This window comes from Mesocricetus auratus, unplaced genomic scaffold (assembly GCF_017639785.1).
Source record: "Mesocricetus auratus isolate SY011 unplaced genomic scaffold, BCM_Maur_2.0 Super-Scaffold_100042, whole genome shotgun sequence".
Classification (NCBI taxonomy): domain Eukaryota; kingdom Metazoa; phylum Chordata; class Mammalia; order Rodentia; family Cricetidae; genus Mesocricetus; species Mesocricetus auratus.
This window is the reverse complement of record NW_024429219.1, coordinates 2,195,018-2,219,000: the sequence shown is the minus strand read 5'-3', so window position 1 is coordinate 2,219,000 and position 23,983 is coordinate 2,195,018. Positions and strand designations below refer to the sequence as shown.

Here is a 23,983-nt window from a genome sequence, read left to right as displayed (position 1 = left end):
GGCTAGGAAGATGTAACCCTAGCCCCGAATGGCATTGAAATTAAGATGTTCTAAAGAGAAACTTGTGTCTCTCAGTCTGACTATGAGGGTATTGAAACAATGGACCCCAAAGAAATGGGGGCTTCCCCCTCCCCCCCACAAGAATCTCATGCTGGGAGTAGGAAAGACTTCCGCACTGTTCAAACAACTTGCCTGCACTGACACTGAAGCTCAGGGGCAGGTCCTCAGTAGGCTGGATGCTTAGATATGCAAATTCTTGGCCCTCTATTTAAATTTTAATTTCACTTTGGACCCTGAAGCCAAACTTAAGTGTCTTTCTTTGTCCTGCTTCCCAGTGTGGCCATGAAAACACTTTCTCTATGATATTGGTTTCATTTTTTTTTTTTTTTTTTTTTTTTTTTGGTTTTTCGAGGCCAGGTTTCTCTGTATTGTTTTGGAGGCTGTCTTGGAACTCACAGAGACCCTCCTGCCTCAGCCTCCCGAGTGCTGGGATTAAAGGCGAGTGCCACCAACACCCGGCTTGGTTTCACTTTTTACAATTGGCTTATTGAGTGTGGGTGGCCAAACCTGGCTTAGGGCACAGGATTGTAACCCCAGATTCAATAACAAAGACAGCATCGAATCCCCTGGAACTGGAGTGATAAGTGGTTGTGAGCTGCCATGTGGGTGCTGGGAACCGATCCTGTGAGCTCTGTAAAGGCAGTAAGAGCTCTTAACACTGAGCCGTCTATCCAGCCCCAAGTTCTGGCTCTTGCCACTACTGTGGCCTCTGCACCCTGAGACTCTGAGGACCAGGCAGGAAGGGATTTCCTTGGAGGCTCCAGCTGAGCTGAGCCAATGTCTAAGACCCAGCTTCTCCCAAGTATACACAGCCCTGCTGGACTTGGACGAATAGACCTTGGCAGGACAACCCGTTTCCATTGTTAAAAAAAAATCCAACCACAGAGGGTCCAGACCCTGATACCACTGAGTCTTCCCCCTAGTCCTGAACTAGCCCCCCACACTCCCCCAACTTCCTGTGTCACAGGACACTAGGCCCTCCACCCCTACCCCAGGCAAGTGGACAAACGAGTTAGAAGACCACCGGCAGCTAGGGCTGTGTCTTGAGACACAGCAACTCTGTGGATGAAACCCCAGAGCCTTGTTCTGAGCAGACGCTAAGTGTGAGTTCATGTAGGCAAACACCCAGAACAGGCAAAAGAAGCCAGAGCAGAAGATGGCGAAAAGGCTGCACAGAGAGAGACAGAGGAGCTCAGGAAGGCATTCCTCTCTGGGGAGGTGGAGATGGTCTAGAAGTGACACTTGACTACATCTGTCCACACTAAACACCTCTAGGTGGCGTGTTTTATTATTTGTTTGTTTGTTTCATTATTTTTAGTTTTTAAAGATATCTATCTATCTATTTATCTATCTATCTTTTTATACAGTGTTCTGCCTGCATGGACATCTTCAGGCCAGAAAGAGGGAGCCAGATGTCATTACAGATGGCTGTGAGCCACCATGTGGTTGCTGGGAATTGAACTCAGGGCTCCTGGAAGAGCAATGCTCTTAACCATTGAGCCATCTCTCCAGCCCTATGTTTAGTTTTTGAGACGTGGTCTCATGTAGCCCAAGCTAGCCTGGAGCTCCTTATTCAGGAGGGTGACCTTGAACTCCTGATCCTCCCTCCTCTTCCTCTTGAGAGCTGGGATTACAGGCAGGCACACCAGGGTGCCCACTTCCTACAGTGCTTAGAATTAGACCCATGGCCCCAGACACTCTAGGCAGGAAGTGTTCTACCATCTGAGTTAGGCTCCCCAGCCAGACTGCATGTTTTACATGAGTAGGTTGTATGGTGTGTGAGTTTTACCTTAATAATGCTATCCAAAAACAGAAAGGGACATGATCCTTGCCTCCCCCAGCACCCAGGCCATGTGAGGGGAGCATGGGATGCGGCAGCTGGCCCCCATCAGAAAGAGGGGTTAAGCCTCCCACTCCGGGGTATGTAGGATGGGGAGTCCTCACCCCATCCCAAGATCTCCCTACAGACTCCTGGTAGAAAGTTCATGTTCCCCTCCTCCTGCTCTGCTGACTTAGGAGTTTGAGCATAGTGGCAGAAGTCTGGTTGGCCCAGCAGTCCCCGACTCAAGCACCCCCACTCTCAGACTCCTCCTGCAGACCTCCGACCACAGCCCTTCCAGTGGAAGCCTCTACCTTGGTCTTGTCACAGACTCTGCTGAGCTCAGAAGGGCTAGCTCTGGCTACAGCAGCTGGAGCACCAGCATGCCCCTGACCTTTGTCCTGCTCTTAGTGCTCTCCACTGGAAGGTGTCACTCCTATGCTCCCTGCTGAACAGCAAGCCTGTGAATTGGACCAGTGGCTACAAAGGATTTGAGCATGTGAAGAGAAGCATCCCAACTTCAAGGACTCTATGCCATAGAAAGAAGGTCGGTCACCCCACTCCTGGTCCCATGTCACACACTGAGATGACCCTAGGCCGGCAGGAGTAATTATTGGTTATATTCACCAACTCATTTCATCTGTCTTAAGCCACAGTGCTGGGGACAGAACCCAGACTTTACACACGGCAGGCAAACACACCACAGCTCTGACTCTCTTTTTACCATGTGAATGGAGCTATTGACATTCAGAATTCCATACATGGTTCACATTCTACACTTGTCTGGAAAGCCATCAGGCCGAGGAACCCCATGGACATCCTCACATAAAGCCCCTTCCAGACGATGTAGTAAGGAGCCAACACAAATTCCCTAGCTGCACACAAAACCTAACACACCATATCTGCTGTGCAGTCATTGGACTACACTGCTGAGGGATGAAGGGAACCATGTCTGTACACGTTCGGTATAAATGCAATTTTTTTGGATCCCTACTCATTAGAATTTGAGGATGTAGAACCCACAGACACAGGAATCCAGAGGGTGCAGAGGACTCAACAGACTCAGACAACCCCACGGTCACAGAAGAACACACGGACAGATGACTCAGTAGACACGGGAGCCCACAATCACAAACATTGAGAGCCACATAAGACGCAGAGGGCGCCCCAGGCGCAAGAAGCCCACAGATCCGGGCTCCCACCTGCTGTGTTTCCCGAGTGGTCCGTATTTCAGAACGGTTGCTTAAGGCATTTTCCCACCAAACAAAGTAGCAGAGGGATGAATGAGTGAGTGAATGAATGTGTGTTGTGTGTCTGGTGACAGCTTCACACATCTGGGTAACGGTCAAGAAGGCAGCTCTCTCTGGAGTGGCTGTCTGTCTAGGAATGAGGGCAGATGAACCGTGGTTCTACCTCACGTTTCCTGTCTTCCAGGGGGATCTCTGCACCTCAGGGAAGGGATTTCCCCTGTTATGGTTTCAGATCCAGGATGTCTTCCCAGCGAAGGGCTTTGGGGAGGGGAGTCAGGACAGCGGCAGCAGGCAGTAGCAGCCTTTCCATGCCCAGTTTCTGCCCTATCCCTGATGGGCAGGGAGCCCTACCTCTCTTGCTCAGATGCAGGGCACAAGCCCATGGCAGTAAGGTTCATATTTTAACTTGTCTGCATTCTTCAATGATTGGAGGTGGTTGCCAAGGACTTAGTCATTGAACCAAAAGGAACTGCGATAGCATCTGTGAGGGGCATTCTGCAGGAGGGACCGGGCGCTTCCAGGAGGCAGGCAGGCCCTCAGGAGCGGAGGGCAGAACCTGGCTGGCATGGCGAAACTGAAGTCCTCTCACAGAGGCAGGACTCTGATGACCTGCTTGGGAGCACTGGACCGGCATTAGACCAACCTGTCCTCTTGCCTGGTGAACGCTGCCCCTCCCCTGCCTGCTCTTTTCCTGCGTTCCTAGGGACGCCTCCCAGTCTGCTCTTGGTTGGTTATCTACCGTGCCTCCTGATGATGGCAAAAACCCCGCTGATTGGAACCTGTAGGAGAGCTTCTGTGTAGTGCTCCCTTCTCCTTCTGAGTTTGGGGGGGGGTGGTGGGGGGAGAAGGACCCACTCCTGTTTCCACATTGCCAGGCTGTGGGGCTCAGTCTGCCCCCCGACTTCTGCTTCTAGTCAGGCTTCTGAAAGAGGAGCCTTGTCAGAGAGGCCTAAGTAGGTCCACACAGAAGCCCAGGGGTCCCCCAGGACCAGAGGCCCCCTGGAAGCCCAGACAAGGCCCACTTGGCCTCAGGGAGGAACCTGGGCAAAACCCTAACTTTTTTTGGTTTGTTTTGTTTTCAATGAGAACTCCAAGATAGTGGGCTAATTAGGACCTGCCCGGCCTTCGGCGGCCCACATGTGCCTACATGTGCATGTGGGGTGCCTGGGCGTGACCTGAGAAGGCCCTGAGGAATGAGGGAGTCATGGAGCCAGAGGGTGGCCTTTCCTCCAGTGTCTAGGCCACTAGTGGACCAGCCTCTGTGGGGAACCCCAAAATCAGGATGGAGGACAATAATAGTTCTAATGGGGATGGGGGTTTGAAGAGAACACAGCCCCACCCCACCCCAGGTCTCTGTGTCACACACTAGACTTTGTCTAGAGGGGCTGGAATCATCTAGCAAACCCCAAGGGCACTTGAGGGTAAGACTTGCCCTGGGCTCAGGCAGATGGGGTCCCTGTGAGCCACACCCTCTACACTGTCCTGGCCTCGGGCAAAAGAGGGGTTCCCTCTGAGCCACACCCTCTACAGAGAAGGACAGGCTTTCTCCAAAGAGTCTCCCATTCCCTTAGTCTCAGGAGTCTTTTTCTTGGTTCCTGCAAATAGATCTGCTGGAAGCAAGACTATCAGTACCTCTGCCCTCTCTCCTTGGGCTCAGACTTCAATTCAGTTCTAACACCTTGCCTCCCTTAGTCTCTCTTCATGCCTGGGGTGACAGCAGGCTGGTGACCTCACCCTATAGCAGAGGGTCATGGAGCACAGGACACCCACGACTGGACCTCCAGCTCCCCGACCTCCTGCTGGAAGGCAGCTGAGTTTCTTATCTTCCCCGAGCAGAGAGAGAAGTGGATAGAGCCAATCCAATCCCCCAGCATTCTCTCCTGGCTATGTTAGGTTGACAGTATGGGTCCAGGGTGAGCACTGTGTTCCCTGGGGAGTGAGGGTGGGACAGCAGAAACAGGAGAGAGGTAGGATATGGCTCCATATCCTTGGGCCTCCATTTTCTCTTCTGCACAGTGGGAATGAAATCCATACGTGGCTAGCAGCTTGGTTGAGGAGGTCTGGAAGCAAGAGACCCCATGGCTGCCTTGCGTGGGCACGTCACCACCAATCCACTGCCACAAGGCCCGGTGAGGAAGGGACAGAGGCTGTCTGCCCACAAGAAGCAAGTCTGGCACCAACGGCTGAGCGGGGCCACGAAGCTACATGCAGGATCGACTTCACTGTCCCTAGATGGCATCTGGGGACTCATTCTTGGATGTGCACCACGCGTATTAACACCCGCCATGGAAACGGGTGCTCAGAAACTCTGGCTGAGCGTAGCAGACCCTGAAACACCCAGGCAGGCCTAAACACAGAGAGTTCTACCTCCTTGGCCTCCAGGAGTCTGGAGGAAGTTGTCCACCATGTGTCGACTGTTGTCCCTCTTGACCACAGTGCCCATGGGGACGGGCTGATCCTGCTCATTGCTGGAGTGAGGGCAGGGTCATCCCCCAATCCATCCCCGGCATCACCTGTCCTCAGACAAGGAAGCTCTCACTTCCTGCTCTCAGGCTCCTGCCCTCACACGTAAAATTGGATGCGTGATTTTACCTTAACGATTCCCAATCTCACGTCTTAACTGTTTCAAACCCACACGCAGTCTCAGTCGATCTGAGAGTGGTGGACGTCTTTTTAAAGGTTGGGAGCGGGTACCTCCCCGGCGCACTCCCTTCTGAAGTCACCGTCCGTGGCAGCCTTTGTCACAGCCTAGAGCTCCAAGACAGACCACAGAGGGGGACTGGTTGCGCCCAGTTCTTAGCAATACTTCCATATTGCATGCAATATTCTCCAGAAAGGCGATTTTTTTCCCCTAATGAAAATGGGAACAGAAAAACCTGCCTGTCATGTGTACTGGATGTCGAAGTTAAACGCAAAGGCCCAGGGGTGCAGGCTGATCTCACTGTCCATCTCCTCACCACAAGACCAGCCTGCCAAGGCGCCATACCTCCCGGGAGCCCTGGTGTGCTCTCTCCAGCTGCCCGAGGGTTCTGGGCTTCCCTTCCCACTCATATGTGTAGCACACCTAAGGTGGTGCGGTATTATCCCCTGTCTCCCCACCTGCTTCCCATAGAACTCAAGATCTTCACGGGATCGCTCTGCCTCAGTTTACATTGAGGTGATGGCACTGAAATCAATATATATGGAGAAATGGGAACAGGTCATGACACATCACACAGTGCTGCAAGAGTGTTGGATACTGACTGGGCTCCCTCCATACTCTGCCCTCTCAGAGAGGCACAGGCGCCGGCCAGGCTCTGCTGCTGCTTCTGAGGACCCCGCACTGAAGCCTCCAGATCTCCGCAGACAAAAAGAGCCAAAGTTCACTCACCAAAGTGGCCAATCAGTCCCCGGTCCACAGCCATCAGCCAAGGGCTTGTCTGCCTGCCAGGGGCACCCAGGCATCTCCATAGACTGTATGCAGCATGCCTCGCACCCAGGCAACTCCATAGACTGTATGCAGCATGCCTCGCACCCAGGCAACTCCGGACCCTGGATGCAGCATGCCTCGCACCCAGGCAACTCCATAGACTGTATGCAGCATGCCTCGCACCCAGGCAACTCCATAGACTGTATGCAGCATGCCTCGCACCCAGGCAACTCCGGACCCTGGATGCAGCATGCCTCGCACCCAGGCAACTCCGGACCCTGGATGCAGCATGCCTCGCACCCAGGCAACTCCATAGACTGTATGCAGCATGCCTCGCACCCAGGCAACTCCGGACCCTGGATGCAGCATGCCTTTTCAGGAAGGAAACCTTCCTCATGCTTCCTTCCTTCCAGCCTCATGCTGAGCCCACAGCTGCTCTGACAGCCCACCTGGTCTGGCCAACTCCTCTCCTGGGCTAGACTCACAGAGATGACACCAGGGACCCAAGCCTACCGCAGGGGGCTGCAGCAGAAGCCTTGAGGTCAGAGTTCCCACCCTGCTCCCTGAGGTTCTGATATGCACAGAGGGGAACGTGGCTTCATCGACCACACAGGACAACAGGAGAGGCTGGAGCAGAACCCACCCAAGGCCACTGTGGCCTCAGTAGGAGAGGGCCTTGTCTGGGTTCGACCTCCTTTTCTTCTCTCCTTCACTCTTCCTCCCTTCTTTCTATCACTTCCTCCTTCCCTTACCCCCTCTCCATCACTTCCTTCCTCCTTCCCTTCCCCCCTCTCCATCACATTCTCCTTCTCTTCCCCCCTCCATCACTTCCTCCTTCCCTTCCCCCCTCTCCATCACATTCTCCTTCTCTTCCCCCCTCCATCACTTCCTCCTTCCCTTCCCCCCTCTCCATCACATTCTCCTTCTCTTCCCCCCTCCATCACTTCCTCCTTCCCTTCCCCCCTCTCCATCACTTCCTTCCTCCTTCCCTTCCCCCCTCCATCACTTCCTCCTTCCCTTCCCCCCTCTCCATCACTTCCTTCCTCCTTCCCTTCCCCTCTCCATCACTTCCTCCTTCCCTTCCTCCCTCTTTTCTCCCTTCTTTTCTTCCTTGCCTCTCCCTTCCTCCCCTTTTTGGTCTGTTCCCCCCACCCCTGTCCTTTACTTCCTGCCTCCCTCCCTCCTCTTTTCTCTCTTCCCTCCCTTCCTTCTGAAAAACCACCCTGGTCTCTGTGTGTCCCCTCCTGTGGATTACAGGACAACTGTGGCACATCCTGGCTTTCTCACACAAGTAGCTGGGATAGGAACTGGAGAAAGGAGCCAGATGCCAGAGACCCACATGCTGTGGTCCCTCAGGCTCCCCTGGGCTGCCTCTATTAGTTCATGACCAATGTCACTTCCTCACTATAAGACCCACCCTGGGCACTTACTCTGCTGTCTCATGGCCTTTTCTGCTCCCTTACTAAGGCAATAGTAGCAGCCAGGTAGCGTTTACCCATTCAGCACAGGTATGGGTACCGTGGCCCTGTGACCACATCTGCTTCCATGGGGTCTCAGTATTCCGCAGAAACTTGCCCTCCCCACCCCCAGGCTTCTTTCCTTCACCCTTGGGGCAAGTGCCACACTCAGTTCTGCTCTGAGCCCAGCACTGAGGGATGGGGAGACAGGGTCCTCCTGTCTCTAGGACACAGCTGAAGCTGTGTGGACTCTTCTAAGGGTAAGGAGGCTTCTGGAACCCCAGTGTTCTCCCATAGGCATGTCTGAGCCTGGGTTCAGCTTGCCCGGGGTTAGTGACTGACAGAAGCCTGGCCCTGTGGAGACAGCCATCTCTCCCGCCTGTGCGCGCTTGCGGGAGCCCTCCATCCTGATGGTGTTTCCCACAGTCTCTCTGAGCCTGTGATTAAACGGATGGAAATGTCAACAAGACACGACTTGTGCATGGGGGGGGGAACGGCTGCCTCCCTGGAGGTATGCACATAGCACCCCTGCTTTTGCCCGCTGAGGCAGAGCCCGGTCCCATGCCAGGGCCATGTGGAACTTTCCTCTCCTCACACCCGGGAAACGTGCCCCCAGAAGCACCACACTCAGCTGCCAGGCATGTGTCTGCACGACCCACTGTGAAACCCAGGCCCGCCACCCCACCCCACACCCCCACCCAGCGCAGCCTGAACCCTGGGTACGGCAGGGCAGACCGTTCTTGGGGGTTGTCTAGTCAGCTCCCCCATCTCTCCGGCACTAGACAAGCAGCAGTGATTTCACAGGAATCTTTTTAAAACCACCTGAGTGCACCCCAATATTACAGGGGAGGTGGCTCTCTGAGAAAGATGTAGGAGGGGGCGTGCCTCTGCCAGCTTCTCTCCCTGGGCACGTTCTTGTGCTCTGGAACTCAGCACCCATGTTCATGCACGCACACACACACACACACACACACACACACACACACCAACTGCCCTCCTGTCCCTCTGTCCTGCTTATGGAGTCAGTGAGGACCCCCCATCTCCCCAGTCTCTTCCTAGATCTTAGGACAGCGTGGAACAAGGGATGAGAGGCTGAACTGAGAAATCAGGACGTTGACGACAAAGGGGATGTGCAGTCAGGGTGATGAGGGCCCAAGCGTGTCACCTGCAGTGAGACTGTCACACTGTCTTGGGACCCGAAGAGGGAGAAGGCGGCCGAGTGTAAGCCGGGGGGGGGGGGCGTTGTGTGGGGCGTGAAACAGAAGCTGCCCATGCATCCGGGGCGTCCCCTGGCTCTGCCTTGCTTCAGGCCCCCTCTTGGCAGAGGGTCCCGAGCTCTCCCCTGGGAGTACGGTGATGAGTCATGCGGCCTATCAGCAAACGAGCTCAGGGGCTCCAGGAAATAAGGGAGGACACTGCCCGGCAAAGGGCCCAGAAACGGGCATCCGGGTCGGGTGGGATTCTGGGAAAAGCAAGGGCTACTGTGGTTTCTAGTCTGTAGGAAGCCGCCCCCTGGGCCCCCAAAGGTCTTGTGGGATCTGGCATGGTTCTAGGCAGGCTTCCTGGCTTCTCCTTAACGTGGTTCTCTTTCCCAGACCTGCTTCCTCATGTCCATCTCCACACCATCCCGCCCACCCCGACTCCCACGCCCGGGTGTCCACGTGGCCACCCCCATTCATGTGCTCAGGCTCGTGCACACAGAACCCTACAGCCTTTCTGGCCACGGATGCAGGGCTCCTAAGGCTACCGTGGCCTCGTCCCCTGCAGGTCTCACACCTGAGCATCTCCACAGATGCCCCGTCCCAGCCACCAGACAGGAAGATCCCTCTTCCTCCTTCCTATCCTTGCTTCAGGAGCTCCACACTCCCGTCTCCAGCTCCGGCCTGCCAGCCGCTCTCCCTGTCACAGCTATCCAACAGCGATGCACCCCAGACACTGCACAGCCGCGGCACAATGCTCAGTCCTCACTCCCGAGGTCACTGCAGCAATTCCCCCATCACAGCCGAAAGCCCCTGAGGTCACTCTCATGCACTCCCTGCCTGACATCCAGTCCAGTACAGAGAGAGAGTCCTCGTTTCCCACCCCGCCTGCCTTCCCGAGGGGCTGGCCTCGCATCTGGATGGACCACGTCTCTCTCCCAGCCTCAGCTCTGCCCTCCTGTGGTCAGTTCCCAGCACTGCACCATGCCTCTGTAGAACCTAAGCCAGCTCCACCCCTCACCCTATAGCCCTTTTCCTGATGCTATCTTTTCCCACTTGGGGCCATTCCTTGTGGGCTCCTCTGGTCCAGAAACCACGCTTCCTGCAGGATCACAGGGAAGCCTTGCTCCAGGCGCACGGTTCGACTCCAGACCTGGGCCACACCTCAGGCAAAGAGTATACAGCATTCATACACCACTGAGCTAGGAGGGAGAACAGCCAGGTTCACCAGGCATGCAACCTTGATGCTGGATCTGCAGAGACAGCTGAGCCCCACTCCGCACACCACACATGGAAGAACCAGGGCACGCTCGCGTGCGAAACACACACACACACACACGCCTATATCTATCTTGGGGAGATTGAAGCATTCTCTGTCTCCTCCTTCTCTCCCTCCCTCCCTCCTCTCTCTCTCTCTCTCCATCTGTCCCTCTGTGTTTGTGTGTGTGTGTGTGTGTGTGTGTGTGTGTGTGTGTGTACATGCAGAAGAACTGGAAATTGAGGAAGCAGCTAAGATTTTGGGTGTCAGGAGACAGTGCCAGCTACAACACGTTTCTTTTCAGCTCACCGCATCCAGCAGGTCCAGCCCCAGTGACTCTCAACTCCTTTCCACACCGTAAAGGGGCTCCCTGTGCGCAGGAGGACCAAGCCTGCCCTGCATCGCATTCAGGGCTGGACTCGAGCTATGGGCATCGCTTAGTTAAAGAGTCTTTACCCTTGGAGAGAGAGAGGTGGGGGGAAGGTGGGGGAGAGACAGAGTCAGGGGCATAGGAAGCTGTAGGAGGAAGAGTCTATGCCCAGTTCCTGCAGTCGTGCAAAGGGCTGGCGGCACAGCCGTGACCAGACCTGCTCATTGGGACCTCACAGCTCATCTCTGCAGCCTGAGCAGACGCCAGCCGGTACCACCCTGCTTACAGAGAAGGAAACCATGCCTCAGCCCGTGACCTCACGCCCCCCACACACACAAAAGTCACGGCTGGCGGGCGCCGGAGGTAAAGTCTGAACCCACACACTGAACCCTCCTCAATCAAGACGGGGTACGCTTTATCAGAAAACCCTGGAAATCAGTCGCTTCTCCAAAGACAGGGCTTCCCTGCCGATTCCCAGGCGGCTTCTGCAACTGGGCTAGGACAACAAAGACAGACGAGTGGAAAAGACGCGCCAGAGAGTCCTCGGTTCACACAGACTTTAGTGTACTCTGAGCCAAAGGCTACACTCTCCTGCGTGGTCCACTCGGTCACCGGGGCAAGGTCACAAAGTGATAAGGAAACCGAGTCACCCACCCAGTTAGGATGGCGGCTCAGCCCAGCTCCCGGAGGGAGAAGTCTGGTGCCCCAGCAAATCCAGGGCTGCACTGCTGTGTTGGGTCGAATGCCTAGGGGGCACATGGTGGCTGTGCTGGTGCAGTGGATACCAGAGGAAAACCACAGTGCCCTTGGTCTAACGAGGAAGAACACAGGGGTTGGGGAGCTGGCTCAGCCGGCGATGTGCGTGCCACCAAAGAATGAGGACCCGAGTTCCATCCCCAGCACCCATGTTAAAGGCCAGACGCGGTAGTGTGTGCATGTATTTCTAGTGCCAGGAAGCAGAGACAGGCAGAGAGACAGACAGACAGACAGTTCAGTCTACCAAGCATGCCCCAGGCACAAGTGAGAGACTGTCTCAAAATACACGGAGGACAGATCCTAGTGAGTGATACCCAAGGTTCACCTCTAGCCTACACTTGCACCCACATATAAACACACACGTACACACCACCCACCATAGCTGCCACCACCACCACTGCCATAGCCACCGCCATAGCCATGGGCGCCGCCACCACCACCACCACCACCACCAGCATCACAGCAACGTAACACACACACAGAGAAAAATCACATGACATAGTAGCCTTTGCTGGTTCTGGGACCTAGGGCAGTGGCAGCAGGATGGGAGTCGCTGATTATTTTGGAAGCAGGACTCTGTGTGGCCCGCACGGTGGGTCTCTGCCCACTCTCTGCCTCAGGGAGGGCACCCACGGATAACCATGATTCAACCTGCGCTCGGTCTTTGTCATGGGCGGTGCCTGCACCAGTAGAGGACAAAGGTACTAGAGTCCTTCTGCCCTCTGACCTCCAGGTTAGCCAGTTAGGAGTCTCTTAGGTTGCAGACATGGCAGCCAGATCCCCCCAGAGGTCAGTAAAGTGGATACAGCACAGAGCTGGGTATGAGGTTTGAAGGCTGCCGCCTGGATGCCCGTGACAGTGGTGGACAGATGCACCAATGAGTATGTGGGGGAGGACAGGCAGAGGAAGGAAGGGAACCCTTTCCTTGGATTTTAGGGTTGAGGGTGGGGGCAAGGATGGAATTTCTGTCCCTTGGAGCTATGCTAGGATGTCCCACAACGCATGTTCATGCATGGATACATATATATGCACATGCATACACATATATGCACATATGTATGTATATATGTGTATATATGCACACGCAGTGTGTGTGTGTGTGTGTGTGTGTGTGTGTGTGTGCTTGCTCTATTCACACTGCCAGGAGCTGCAGCTCTCCAAAGGTCTCTGGTCTTTCACAAAGACACCTGAGGCTCTGTACTCGTGGCCCCCGTCCTGTCTACGCCTGAACTCTGTCAGCCTCCCACAGTAAGTCCTTTACCCCGTGGCAGGGTCCCTTGCACAACGCATGTGCCAATGGCCCTTACTCTCCCTGCCCCCCTAAAGGAGAAATAGCCCTATGTGGGGCAGCTGCGCCCCAGCTTCCATCTGCTCAATTAAGCAGCCTGGTGTCTGCTTGACCCCAGGGGCCTGGCAAGTCTGGAAATGAGCCCGGAGTCCCTGGGGCTCAGGCCAAGCACAGGCTGTGGCCCCTTCTGCCTGCTGCCTTTCTGCCGGGCTAACTGTACCTGAATGAGAGAAGCAACAGGAAGCCTTGGGTCCGGTCTGTCTGTGCCTTCAAGTTCACACCCACATTGGGCAGAGCCCACGGCTATGAGAAATGCCCCATCTGTGCTGTCAAGTGAACAAATTCCCAGGAGAGGATGCTCTCGGCAGGGCGGGGCCACTTAACGCCAAAGCCCAAAGCAAAGATGACCTCGTTGCACGAGGTCCGTCCGTCCGTCCCCTCCGCCCCCTCCACCCCCCCCCCCCGCGGCAGCTGGGTAAGCTGGACAGGATAGCTCGGGAACTCTGAGCATGGCCAGAAGTCACCAGCCTCAAAAGCTGTCTCAGGATTACCCAGCTCACAAGGTAGGGGCAGTAACGCACCCACCCCGATCATACACCAGCCGAGCCTCCCATCCAGCTTCCCGCTCACTGCCCAGCCAGAAGCTACCCCAGGATGAACAGAACCAGGGCCGTCCACCCTCCAGCCTTCCCGATGCCTCTGGTCACCCCCAACCAGTGGCAGGCACCTGACCAGGGAGACACCTTAGACCGTCTCTCTGAACCCCGACTGCGACAGATCCTGCCGAGACCCTGAGATGCACGGCACCTGGTCTCCAAGCAGAACCCGCCACCAGGCGCAGCACACCTACCGTGGCAAGGTGTCTCATGGGGTCACCGACGTAAAGCATGGTGGGCTCGTGGGGGTCTGCACACGCTGAGGAGCTGGTGTGCCGCGGGACGAGGCATGGGTCTGGGTGGCTAGGTGGGGGGTAGGGGGCGGGTTGGTGGCTTCCCACTGGGGTGGACTGGGGGGTGAGGCTCTGTGGCTAGGAAGGCAGGAACTGAGGATGCTCAGGAGTGTGTGGGCTGAGGCTTGGCATTCTCGCCCTGCCTGTCTCCCTTATTTCTGTCAACTGGCTGCATCCAACAACAAACTGGGGTCCACCCCTTTATTCCTCATGACTATTCATCAACACAGGGCAGGCCTCAGCTTGCCCGGAGATGTGTTGGACCGCACCAAGAAGGCTGCGCAGGGGGAGCGGGTGGGGGGACGCAGGGTCAGTGGTTGACTCGGAGATCATTCTCTCCCACCCTGCTCCTTCTAAGCTGCTGCCCAGGGAAGGCTCTGGGGGCTGTGGCTGTCAACTATAAGCAGCCGCTGCTCTACAGCATGAGCAGTCAGCCCTGGTCTTGGAGACCTTGACAGCCAGGGCTTGGCCACCCTCAAGGAAGAGATGGTTGTTGCCAGGCTTGGAGACCCAGGTGAGAGAACCTGCCTCCTCCCAGGTAACTATGGACCCGTAGGGACCACCCCAAGGTCTGAACAGAGGAAAGATGCACCAGTATGCTTGTGCCAGGGCACCTGTGGAGAGCCAGGCGCAGGGTCAAGTGCTCAAAGGCCCAAAGTGGTGGCCGGAGCCAAAGAACCCATAGCATTGCCTTATAGATAAGATAGTATTTTGTCCTGGCTCTAGCTAAGCCCAGGAGGCAGGGACATGGCCACACCACCAAAGAGAATTCCTGAGGGACCCCTTTATAGAATGCTTCTCGGCCACCATGGACCTTGCACAGTCGGGGGCTCCACATCAGCGTCTGCCTAGTGGGGATCGTACGGTGGCCACCACTGCTCTTTTGTCTGGAGAAGTCACCTTTGGCGGCGGTGCCCGAACCCTTCTCGTCTACAAACGGATGTGTGTGTCCCGTGAAAGTGGACACCGGCACTGGATTCCCAGGCCCCCTAAAATACAACAGCTTGAGCCCCACAGATGTTCAAGAAGATGCAGAGATGGTGTGAAGACTGAGCCCTTCTAGCCCTTTCTTGCCAAATCCCAAAACCACCCTTCTGCCTCTCCAGAGAGCTGGGAGCAGCTGGGCTCGGGCAAGGGGGCGGCTGTAGCTATAGCTCCCATTCAGAGTCCTGGGAGCCACGGAAGCAGTGGAGACAGGACTCTACTTCATCCTCAGCCCTACACTGGCCCGAGAGCCACAGCTCCACCTGGCGTGGTCGTGGTTGGGGCCACAAACTGCACCAGGTCTGCTCTGCTCATACAAAGTCACCTGTGAACAACAAAGTCAGTTCGCTAGTCAAATTTTGGAGGAGGCAATCTTCCAGGAAACCCTGCTCAGGGGGCCCTGGAGGCAGGCGCAGCCTCCCTCCGTGGGGACTAAGGGGGACAGGCTTGCAGCCTCCCACCCCAGGAGGTGTGGTGGACCTCCAGTTTCCAGAATGACGTTTGGGGATCTGTGTCCCTCAGCTGCTCTGAGTCCTCATCAATCAACTGTCATGCAGGTTTTTTTGTTTTTTGTTTTTTACAAATACCCAAGGGAGAAATTGAAGGGAGAATTAGTACAGGGGAGGACTTCAGCAAGAGCTCATGCCCACACTACTAGAGAAGGTGCCATCAGCCTCGTGAGGGAAGGCATGTCCAGCTCTAAGCTCTCCTCGCCACTCCAGCCTCTGCCCCAGCCTGGCTCCTGCCTCTTCCTAGGTGATCTGTCTGTCTGCCTCGGGTACCCCCAGGTAGTGTTAGGAGTCCTCAGATAACCCCAGGTAGTGGCAGGGGTCCTCAGATAGACCCCATAGTGACAGGGGTCCTGAGATACCCCCAGGTAGTGGCAGGGGTTCTCAGGTACCCCCAGGTAGTGACAGGGGTCCTCAGATGGCCCCCATAGTGTCAGGGGTCCTCAGGTGCCCTCAGGTAGTGGCAGAGATCCTCAGATACCTCCAGGTAGTGACAGGGGTCCCCCATAGTGGCAGGGTCTCAGCACCAATATCTGTGTCTCTGACTGGCTCCCCCTTGCTGACAGCTGAGGCAGGAGAGTGAAGTTCTGCAGGCTCCTGTTTCTCTTTCTACACCACATGTACTGGCGAGAGAGCTTATCAAGAGAGGCAGGTGCCTGAGTGTGGTGTGTTGGTTCAGGAGCAAACACACCATGTACTGACCCTGCTGGTGGCTTTGTCCTCTTCCCCTGGACCTTGGAGTGGGGAAAGTTGGTGGTTGGTTGACTTTGGTGCTGTACACGTAAGACCCTCCTACCACCAAAGCCTGACAAGGTAAGGGTTGCCAGGAACCACTGTCGGTGGTGGGTAGGCTTGGGGTCCCCAAGTGAACTACTCTGAACCTGTCCCCAACTTAGACCCACCCTTCTTCTCACTGTAAATACTCCTTGCAAAGGTGTATCCTTCCTGACCTACCTGCCCCAAAGATTCGTACACAGGTCCCTTGTGTGTCCTTCTCTTGGGCAGGACAGACACCCTCTCTTCACCCCCATGTCAAAGCCGGGAAGTCTTCCTTGGATACCCCTTGGGGTCTCAAGGCATTTGCTCCCTGGCTCAACCACCAACAGACCACAGGGAGATCAGCACAGCACCTTCTGCACAACCCAGCTGCAGCACCACCCCCAGCCCTCCGTGGCCCACCTGCTCACAACAGCTGCTGCCAGAGAAAGGCGCCAGAAACAGCGGGAAGGGGCGCCTGTAGTGGAGGTGCAGGCCTGGCGGAGGATGTGGGGAGACAGGAAAGGGCAGCGATCCTGCAGCCCTGCCCAGGGCACCCGACTCTCTCCCCTTTCCTTTGTTGGACCACGGCACCCCCTATACTTTTCTGCACCCTAAGATCTGGAGGGGGCTCTGGCTCTCGGTGCCCACCTTCATGTGGTTCGTGGAGACTCTAGGAATCAGAGGGAAAGGGCTGATCCAACACCCTGTATCCAGAGTGAGAATTGGGATGCCTGGCCTCCGAGCCAACCCCCTGCTGTCCCTTGGCACACAGTTGGTGCTCAGGATGGGGGGGGACTTCTCTCTCTTTCCCTTCAATCTTCCAAGACAGTGTGGCAGAAGCCTCAATGATATGGGACTCCCCCCAACCACACACACACACACACACACACACACACGCACGCACGCACGCACGCACGCACGCACGCACACACACACACACAGCAGCAGCAGCAACAGCATCCAGAGGCTCACAATCTTGCTGGGTACCCTAGGACAGGCTGGATCAGTTATCCCCATGCCCAGCCTTTGGCATGGGCCCCTCAGCTCACCCTACGCAGTATCCAGGAGAGAGTTCTCTGTGTTCTCCTCTTGTTGGACAGCGAGTCATTCCACTTTTGAGACGGGGTCTCGCTGACTTCAAACTTGAGATTCCCCTCCATGTGCTACCTACCCAGGGGCTGGGATTTTAGGCATGTGCCACCACACCCAGCTACCAGGGCCTGTTTTAAAGCGTTGGTTTCTGTAAAACCACCTGAAATCTTCAAGGGTGTCCAGAACTGAAGACCACTGCCCCGGGAAAGGATATGCACAGGCAGAGGCCGGATTGGATGAGGAGCAAAACCAGTTCGAGGACCTAATGCCCGCTGCTTAGCAAACTGTTCGGGATCTTCAAGGAAACAGTCTGGGGAGCACAGGACCTCATCCGTGCCCTCACCATCACTCCCTGTGGGAGAAATGGCACCTGTTGTTCTCAAACCCTAGAGACTTCTAACTGTCCATCTCCCCATTTTACAGGAGCCAGGCAGGAAGTATAGGCGGGGCTACCAGACCAGGGGAAGCCTGGGGAGAGGGAGGCAGGGAGAGGCGGCCAAGAGACACCATGCTGCTGAAGGAGAAACACGCTGGATTACGGGCAAGCCACAGCCTCGTGTCAATACACAGATTGATAGAAACAGGTTAATAATATTAAGACAGAGCTAACCAATAAGAAGCCTAAGCCATCCACCAAACATTTTATACTTAATATAAGTCTTTATGTGTTTATTTGGGACTAATCGGCTATGGGACCAGATGGGACAGAAACCTCTGTCTTCAAGTCACTGAAATCCAGAAGACTAAAGGACCTTAAGGTCTTTGCAGCTTACAAGGTCAGGGGGGTGGGCTACGAACCCAGGACATTTAGCTTTGGGGGCCTTCAATTTTCCCCTATGCATCACAACCTTCTAGACTCTGCTACATCATCCACATGACCATAGGAATCTAAGACCACAGAAGCTCAGGCTTCCCTCACCAAGCCTGGAGCTCTTCCAGGACCCACTAGGAGCCCAGCAGCTCCTGTCTACACCATCTTCTTTAACCCCACAATGCAGTCTCCTCAAGCAAGACAAGGATGTGGTCAGATGTCAAGGCCCAGCCTGCCCTTACACACAAGGCCAGGCAGGTAAGCTGGTACATAGCATCAGCTGGTACTCCTCAGGATTCTGCACATCTTCCAGCATCCTCTCTGTTCTAGCCCCTTCCATCACTCCAACTTCACAAGCAAAGTCATGGAGACACTCAGAGGTATGTGAGAACTTGAACTCACTGACTGCACCAGTTTCTGTCAGTCATTAAGGTGGGCTGAAGGGCATCATGTAGTTTTGAGGGTTTACTGCAGCAACATCTGGTAGACCTGCCCAAAATCTCCTGGTAGACCTGCCCAAGACCTCCTGGTAGACCTGCCCAAGACCTCTTTGTAGACATACCCAAGACCTCCTAGTAGACCTGCCCAAGACCTCCTGATAGACATACCCAAGACCTCTTGGTAGACCTGCCGAAGACCTCCTGGTAGACCTGCCCAAGACCTCCTGGTAGACCTGCCCAAGACCTCTTTGTAGACATACCCAAGACCTCCTAGTAGACCTGCCCAAGACCTCCTGATAGACATACCCAAGACCTCTTGGTAGACCTGCCGAAGACCTCCTGGTAGACCTGCCCAAGACCTACTAGTAGACCTATCCCAAGACCTCCTGGTAGACCTGCCCAAGACCTCCCATGTGACAGGAAGCAATCTCCCACTCGAGGTCCCTTGGACACAGGATAAAGCATTGAAGAGATGTCCCACCTGTCCAGGACTGTACTGGCTTAAGCCAGGCCGCCCTTTGCTGGACTTTGCGGTATTTTTAGGTGGGGATGCCCAGCACATAGGAATAACTAGGCACCAATCAACACTGAGTGAGTGTCTGTGGGTGTGGGTAAGGACACAGGCAGTAGGGTTGCTGAGAGCCTTTGGTACCTCGGATGCCAGAACTGTCCACTGACCTGGGAACAAGCTTGGGTAGTATTCCTTGTACTGGACCAAGCCAGAGACTGGGCTGGAGTTCTCAGGGATGGGACTAGCACTCGGGAGTTCCCATGCAGTCACAGTGTTAAATGGGCCCAGGTACCCCAGCCCTGTTGGCACCGCTTCCTGTGTGCACTTGCCAACGCCCCTGGACTCTAAGATCATAATACTCAGTCATTCTCTCAAAAGCCACCCAACGCTTTAGAAGCTGCTGAGTCTGGGGCTTCACCTTGTGCCCATGTTCTTCTTGAAAGGAACAACACAGGGAGACCACATGTGAGTCCACGGCACGCACACCACCCTCCCCTCTGCGCGAGTGTGGGCCGGCTCCTCCCTCAGATGTCCATCCATACTTCAGAGGCCCCCGAGTGTGTGTCATTAACCTTAACTCCTGGGCTTCAGACACCGGACACAGAAGAGCACTCATCCAGCTCACACCTGAGAGTGTGGGCCTCTGCAGGCTGCCCACTGCCTGTGGCTTCCTCAGACCAGGAGTTCACCTTATGGTCTGTGCCCTGGCCACTACTTCCTTAGAACCCCACCCTACAACAACGAGGGACCTTGTAGGTCCCCGAACCACTCCCACACGGCTGCACCCCAAACCGTTACTTCCGTAGTCACCTCCGTCCCACGTATCACCGGACTCTGACGACCGCTAGGAGTCTCGTCACTGGCCATCACCTTGCTCTGGGAGCACGCTTTCTGTGGTGTCGGGCTGTCCCCTTCCTCCCTAGCCACTGTGACCCTGATAAGTTGCAATCAGCAATGTCATTTGTGAGATCAAACTGCAACATCTAAGTGCCCCCTGCAGCACTCTGCCAGTGGTGGCAAAGGCCACCTTCCTGCTGATGAGCTCTGTAACACCGCAGTCGGACAGCCCTAGACATCGCTTGTCTCTGAGTCTTGCTCTTCTGCTATCCAGAGCTGGTGAACATCCAGGAAGCTGCCAGGCCAGCAGCTGTCTCTTGAAAGGACTGGACATAAGGGTCAGAGACGAAGCCTGCCGAAGGGAGGCCAGGAAGTCCTGGTCCCAGGGAATTCCCACTTCCAGGAGCTGAGCTGTGCACCCAGGAATTTCACCCATGGCTTTACTGCAAAGGCATGTTGCTACCTGACAAAGCGGGCCCCTTGTTTGTGGAGGCGTTGTGCCCCACCCGAGTTACCCCTGCTGGGAGCTGCATGCCCCAGCAGGTGAGGTCTCATGAACACCTTGCCAGCATGTTTACATTGGGCATCCTTAGGGCCAGGGGTGGGTACCATATCCCTAACCTCAGTGGTCTGGGACTGTTCCCTGCTCCTCGCTTCAGTCCAAGACCCTCACCAAGGTAACTCAGTGGGGTCTCAGGGCACTCTGCCCTCAGGCATGGGCTGGGAAGCTTGGGCTGGGGGTGGCAGCTTCCAGCATTCCCAAGGCAGGCATCTTTAAAGTCTTCGTGTAAGCCCCTCCCCAACCCACCGACTCCCAAGCCTGGTAGCCATCTCCTGCCCCTCTAGACTGGAAGACACCAATATCCTAGATGATGAGGGTCGGGATCTTGTCTCTAAGGGGTAGCAGGCAGGCAGGATGGGGGACTTTGCTTCTTGATATGCTGCAGGACCGTCTTCTGCCCCCAAGCCCCAGGCTATCCTTCCGCAGCATCTGCCTCAGTTTCCTTGCCTGCAAAATGAACACTCACAGGTGTTGAATGAGGGTGAGCTGCCACTCTGAGACAGGATCCTGAGCAGGCAGAGACCAGGGCTGGACAGACAGAGCTCAGAGACGTGGATATCTCCAGGCTGACACCCGAAAGACCTCCGCCCACCGGGGCTGCCGCTATAGGACAGAGTCTTCTCCCAGATCCACGGGGACCAGTGGGCCCTGTCTAGCATTCCACCCTCTACAGAGAGGGGGCAATAAGGAGGTGCGTCCTGACTCTTCAGTCTTGCTTTGCTGTACATGCATTCTTTTTTTGTTTGTTTGTTTTTTTGTTTTTACGAGACAAGGTTTCTCTGTATTGTTTTGAAGGCTATCGGTCCAGTGCTGTACATGCATTCTTACGGCTGGATCTCCACAGGGCCTCCTGTTCACTGATGCCCAAGGCAGTCAGGCTTCCCCTTCCAAGATAGGGCTTAGCCTCACACTTCCCCAGCCTCCCCAGTCCCTGCCCCTCCAGCCCACGGCCCATCAGATGCGAGTGTAAGGAAGGCTGTAGGGGAGACCTGCTCAGCTCTCGGGTGCCTCTGCAGCTGACATGTGCCAACTTGGCCTGGGCTTTGCGCTTCCTTCATGTGTTTGCAGGGTTCCTCCAACAAGTCCCCACCTGACACCATCCCAGCCCCCCTCCCCGTCTTGTGGGATCCCAGCACCCTGGTGGTCCAGTGGGGGGGGATGCTGAGGACAGAAGGCCTAGCGGGGCCTCCTCGGGACTAGAGGTCTTCACCTGCCCCTTCTTGCACGCACCAGACACCTCCCTCTAGCTCCTGGCCTCACCAGGACATGACGGTAGCCGGTGAGTGAGGCAGGCCCAGAATCTGCAGCTTGATGGCTTGACATCAAGAGGAGCTCCCAGTAGGAGACCACACTGGCTGCTTGGCACTCCTCCTGGTCCCCAGGAAAGACAGCCCTCAAGATGGGGGAATGGAGTCACTGTTCCCACTGGCCGCTTCTTCCCCTTGTAATAGAGAGCTCACTGCCCTCCATCCTGACCTGGTCCAGAGGTTTATACAGGGACGCAGGTCAATCAGAAAGAAACGGCTTAGAGCTCAGAGGTGGATAGCAGCAAGCATACTCAGACCAACACGGGGCAGGTTTTCCTGGGCAACGGAAAAAGAGAGGTACCCTCCCCACAGGGCCTAGAGATGTTGGAGAATCCCAGCTCCCTTCTCTCTGAGGGGTGAGCTGCCTAAAAAAAAAAAACAAACAAACAAAGGCACCCCAGGAAAAATCAAAGGAAGAAGTGGGTAAAAGAGGCATCTGGGAAACATGGGAGGTCCAGCCAGGCCTGAGGCTCTTCCTACCCCTGGATCCAATCATGCTTGGATCCATTCCTACCTAGGAGTCCACATAACACGAGAGCTGGTTATACATTTATTTCTTTATAATTTGAAGTGGTCCGACTAACCCAAGGTGAGCCACCCAAAGCCCCTGGCTTCCCCGTGCCACCTGGCTGCCAAGAAGAGTCAACCCACATTTATTACCGGCGTCCAGTCCTCAGCAAGGATGGACCCACTCACCATGACTGAGGAGGTCACGCCCGGCAGGTGGAAGACATCCATGCTGGTCTCCTCGCCGCCCACCGCCTCGCTATTCCCCCTGCTGGGCTGGGGAAGGTCAAAGTAGGTGCTGTCTGGCTCCCTGCATTGTGGGGGAAAAGAAAACTGGCTGTTAGCATCTGGTCCAGCACTCCCTGAATTTCCCCTGGCTCAGGATGCCAGGTTACCCCATGGCCTTTGTGTGTCCCAGGAGATCCGTCGCCTGCCCCCATCTTCTGGAGCTTTCCTACCTCCCCCCCACCCTACCCCCCCACCCCCGCCAGCCCTTGGCTTGCCCTTCAGGCCTGATACTACTGGGAAGACCTTGCTTCACATACACGGGTCTCTGTACCCTGGACCTCTCCTGCCCACAGCCGTCTAAAGAACTGGCCAGGGAAAACCATGCCTATGGGTCCTATGCATGTGGGTCATGGCCTAAGGCAGCTACTACCCTGGCAGACCCCTCTGCCAACCTGCTCCAAGCCAGCCAAGGCCAACCAAGCCCAGTGTGTGTGTGGTGTGTGTGCCTGCCCGCGCCCACAGCGGTGGGAGGGTCTCCATACTCACAAAGAGTTCCACAGATGTTCGAAGGTGGCTCCCTCACCAGGGGAGGAGGACGGAGACTGGGCCATCTCCCCGACACTGCGGCTCATTCTGGAGGGAGAGGGAGGACAGCATGAGTATCTGGGGAGTCCCGTCCTCAGCCTTCCTCAGTACCAGGGGAGGTAAGGGGACAGGGCTGGCTGTGACAGTGCAGGGGGAAAGCCCCTGCTGGAGCCAGGCCTGGGATGCAGAGCTGCCTCGGGGCTGTCCACCCACGCTGCCCACCCCACCTCTGCACCTTCCCCTTCTCTTCCTCCCTACCCTTCCCCCCCTCAAGCCGCCCATCCGCTGGCCCAGGAATTGAGACTGAGGCAAATTTGGCTTTAGAGATGCCATTCCTAGATTCTGCTGAGGTGGGGGAAGGGGTCTGGACAGGCAGGAAACAGCCTCCGGAAAACAGGTAACGAAGGGCAAGCCCTTGTGTAGACGGGGTGAGTCAATTTAGTCTCCAGGGCCTTGGGTCAGTTGGTGCAAAAACAAGCCGGGACTGTCATTGCCATGCTCCCAGCCTACAGGTACGGCCAGGGTTAGGCCAAGCCAGGCCTTGGTTGTGTGTTTGGTGGGGGAAGGTTGTCCCTGGTGCCTAGGACTTGGCTATAACTCAGACTCCATCGGTTCCTCTCAGTAAGAGCATGGGTAGGGTGCCCCCTGCTGGAGCCAGGCCTGGGATGCAGAGATCTGTGCAGACTGTGGTGGGACTCAAAAGAGGGGCAGGGTCCTCTGGGACCCACAGGTAAGAAAACTTCACCCTGCAGAGTCTAAGGCCAAGGCCCCAAGCTTGCCCTGGAGTTGTCATCTGGGGGTGCTCTCCTCCTCAAGGACATAAAGGGGAGCAGGGTTACCCTGAGCCCAGCTAATACCCACTATTTCCTTAGCGCAGCTTCCCACATGGAGACTCCACCCAGGAAGAGGGTGGGGCAGGGGAACCCCAGCCCACCTGCCCGCTGCCCCCATCCCTGCTGAGGAACTGCTCCCTGGGGCAGCCTTCTGAGCCCTGGGAGCCAGCCTGGCCCAGCCCTGAACTGCCAAGCCAACATGC

The 23,983-nt window shown here is 55.9% G+C and overlaps 1 protein-coding gene across 3 annotated transcripts in view; it reads right to left on the bottom strand.

Moving 5' to 3' along the window:
* Tp73 (tumor protein p73) overlaps positions 1-23,983 on the bottom strand; it is a 78,711-nt gene that overhangs the window by 23,738 nt on the left and 30,990 nt on the right. For 2 of the 3 annotated variants that reach the window (XM_040735065.1, XM_040735064.1), the window contains exons 2-3: positions 22,909-22,995; positions 22,324-22,444 (exon numbers count right to left, since the gene is read on the bottom strand). In XM_040735065.1, coding sequence (XP_040590999.1) covers positions 22,324-22,444; positions 22,909-22,994 — 207 coding nt within the window. In that variant the 5' untranslated portion in view covers position 22,995. Of the gene's footprint in view, positions 1-13,716; positions 13,929-22,323; positions 22,445-22,908; positions 22,996-23,983 lie in introns of those variants that run through there. The other variant, XM_040735067.1, reaches the window with a different exon arrangement.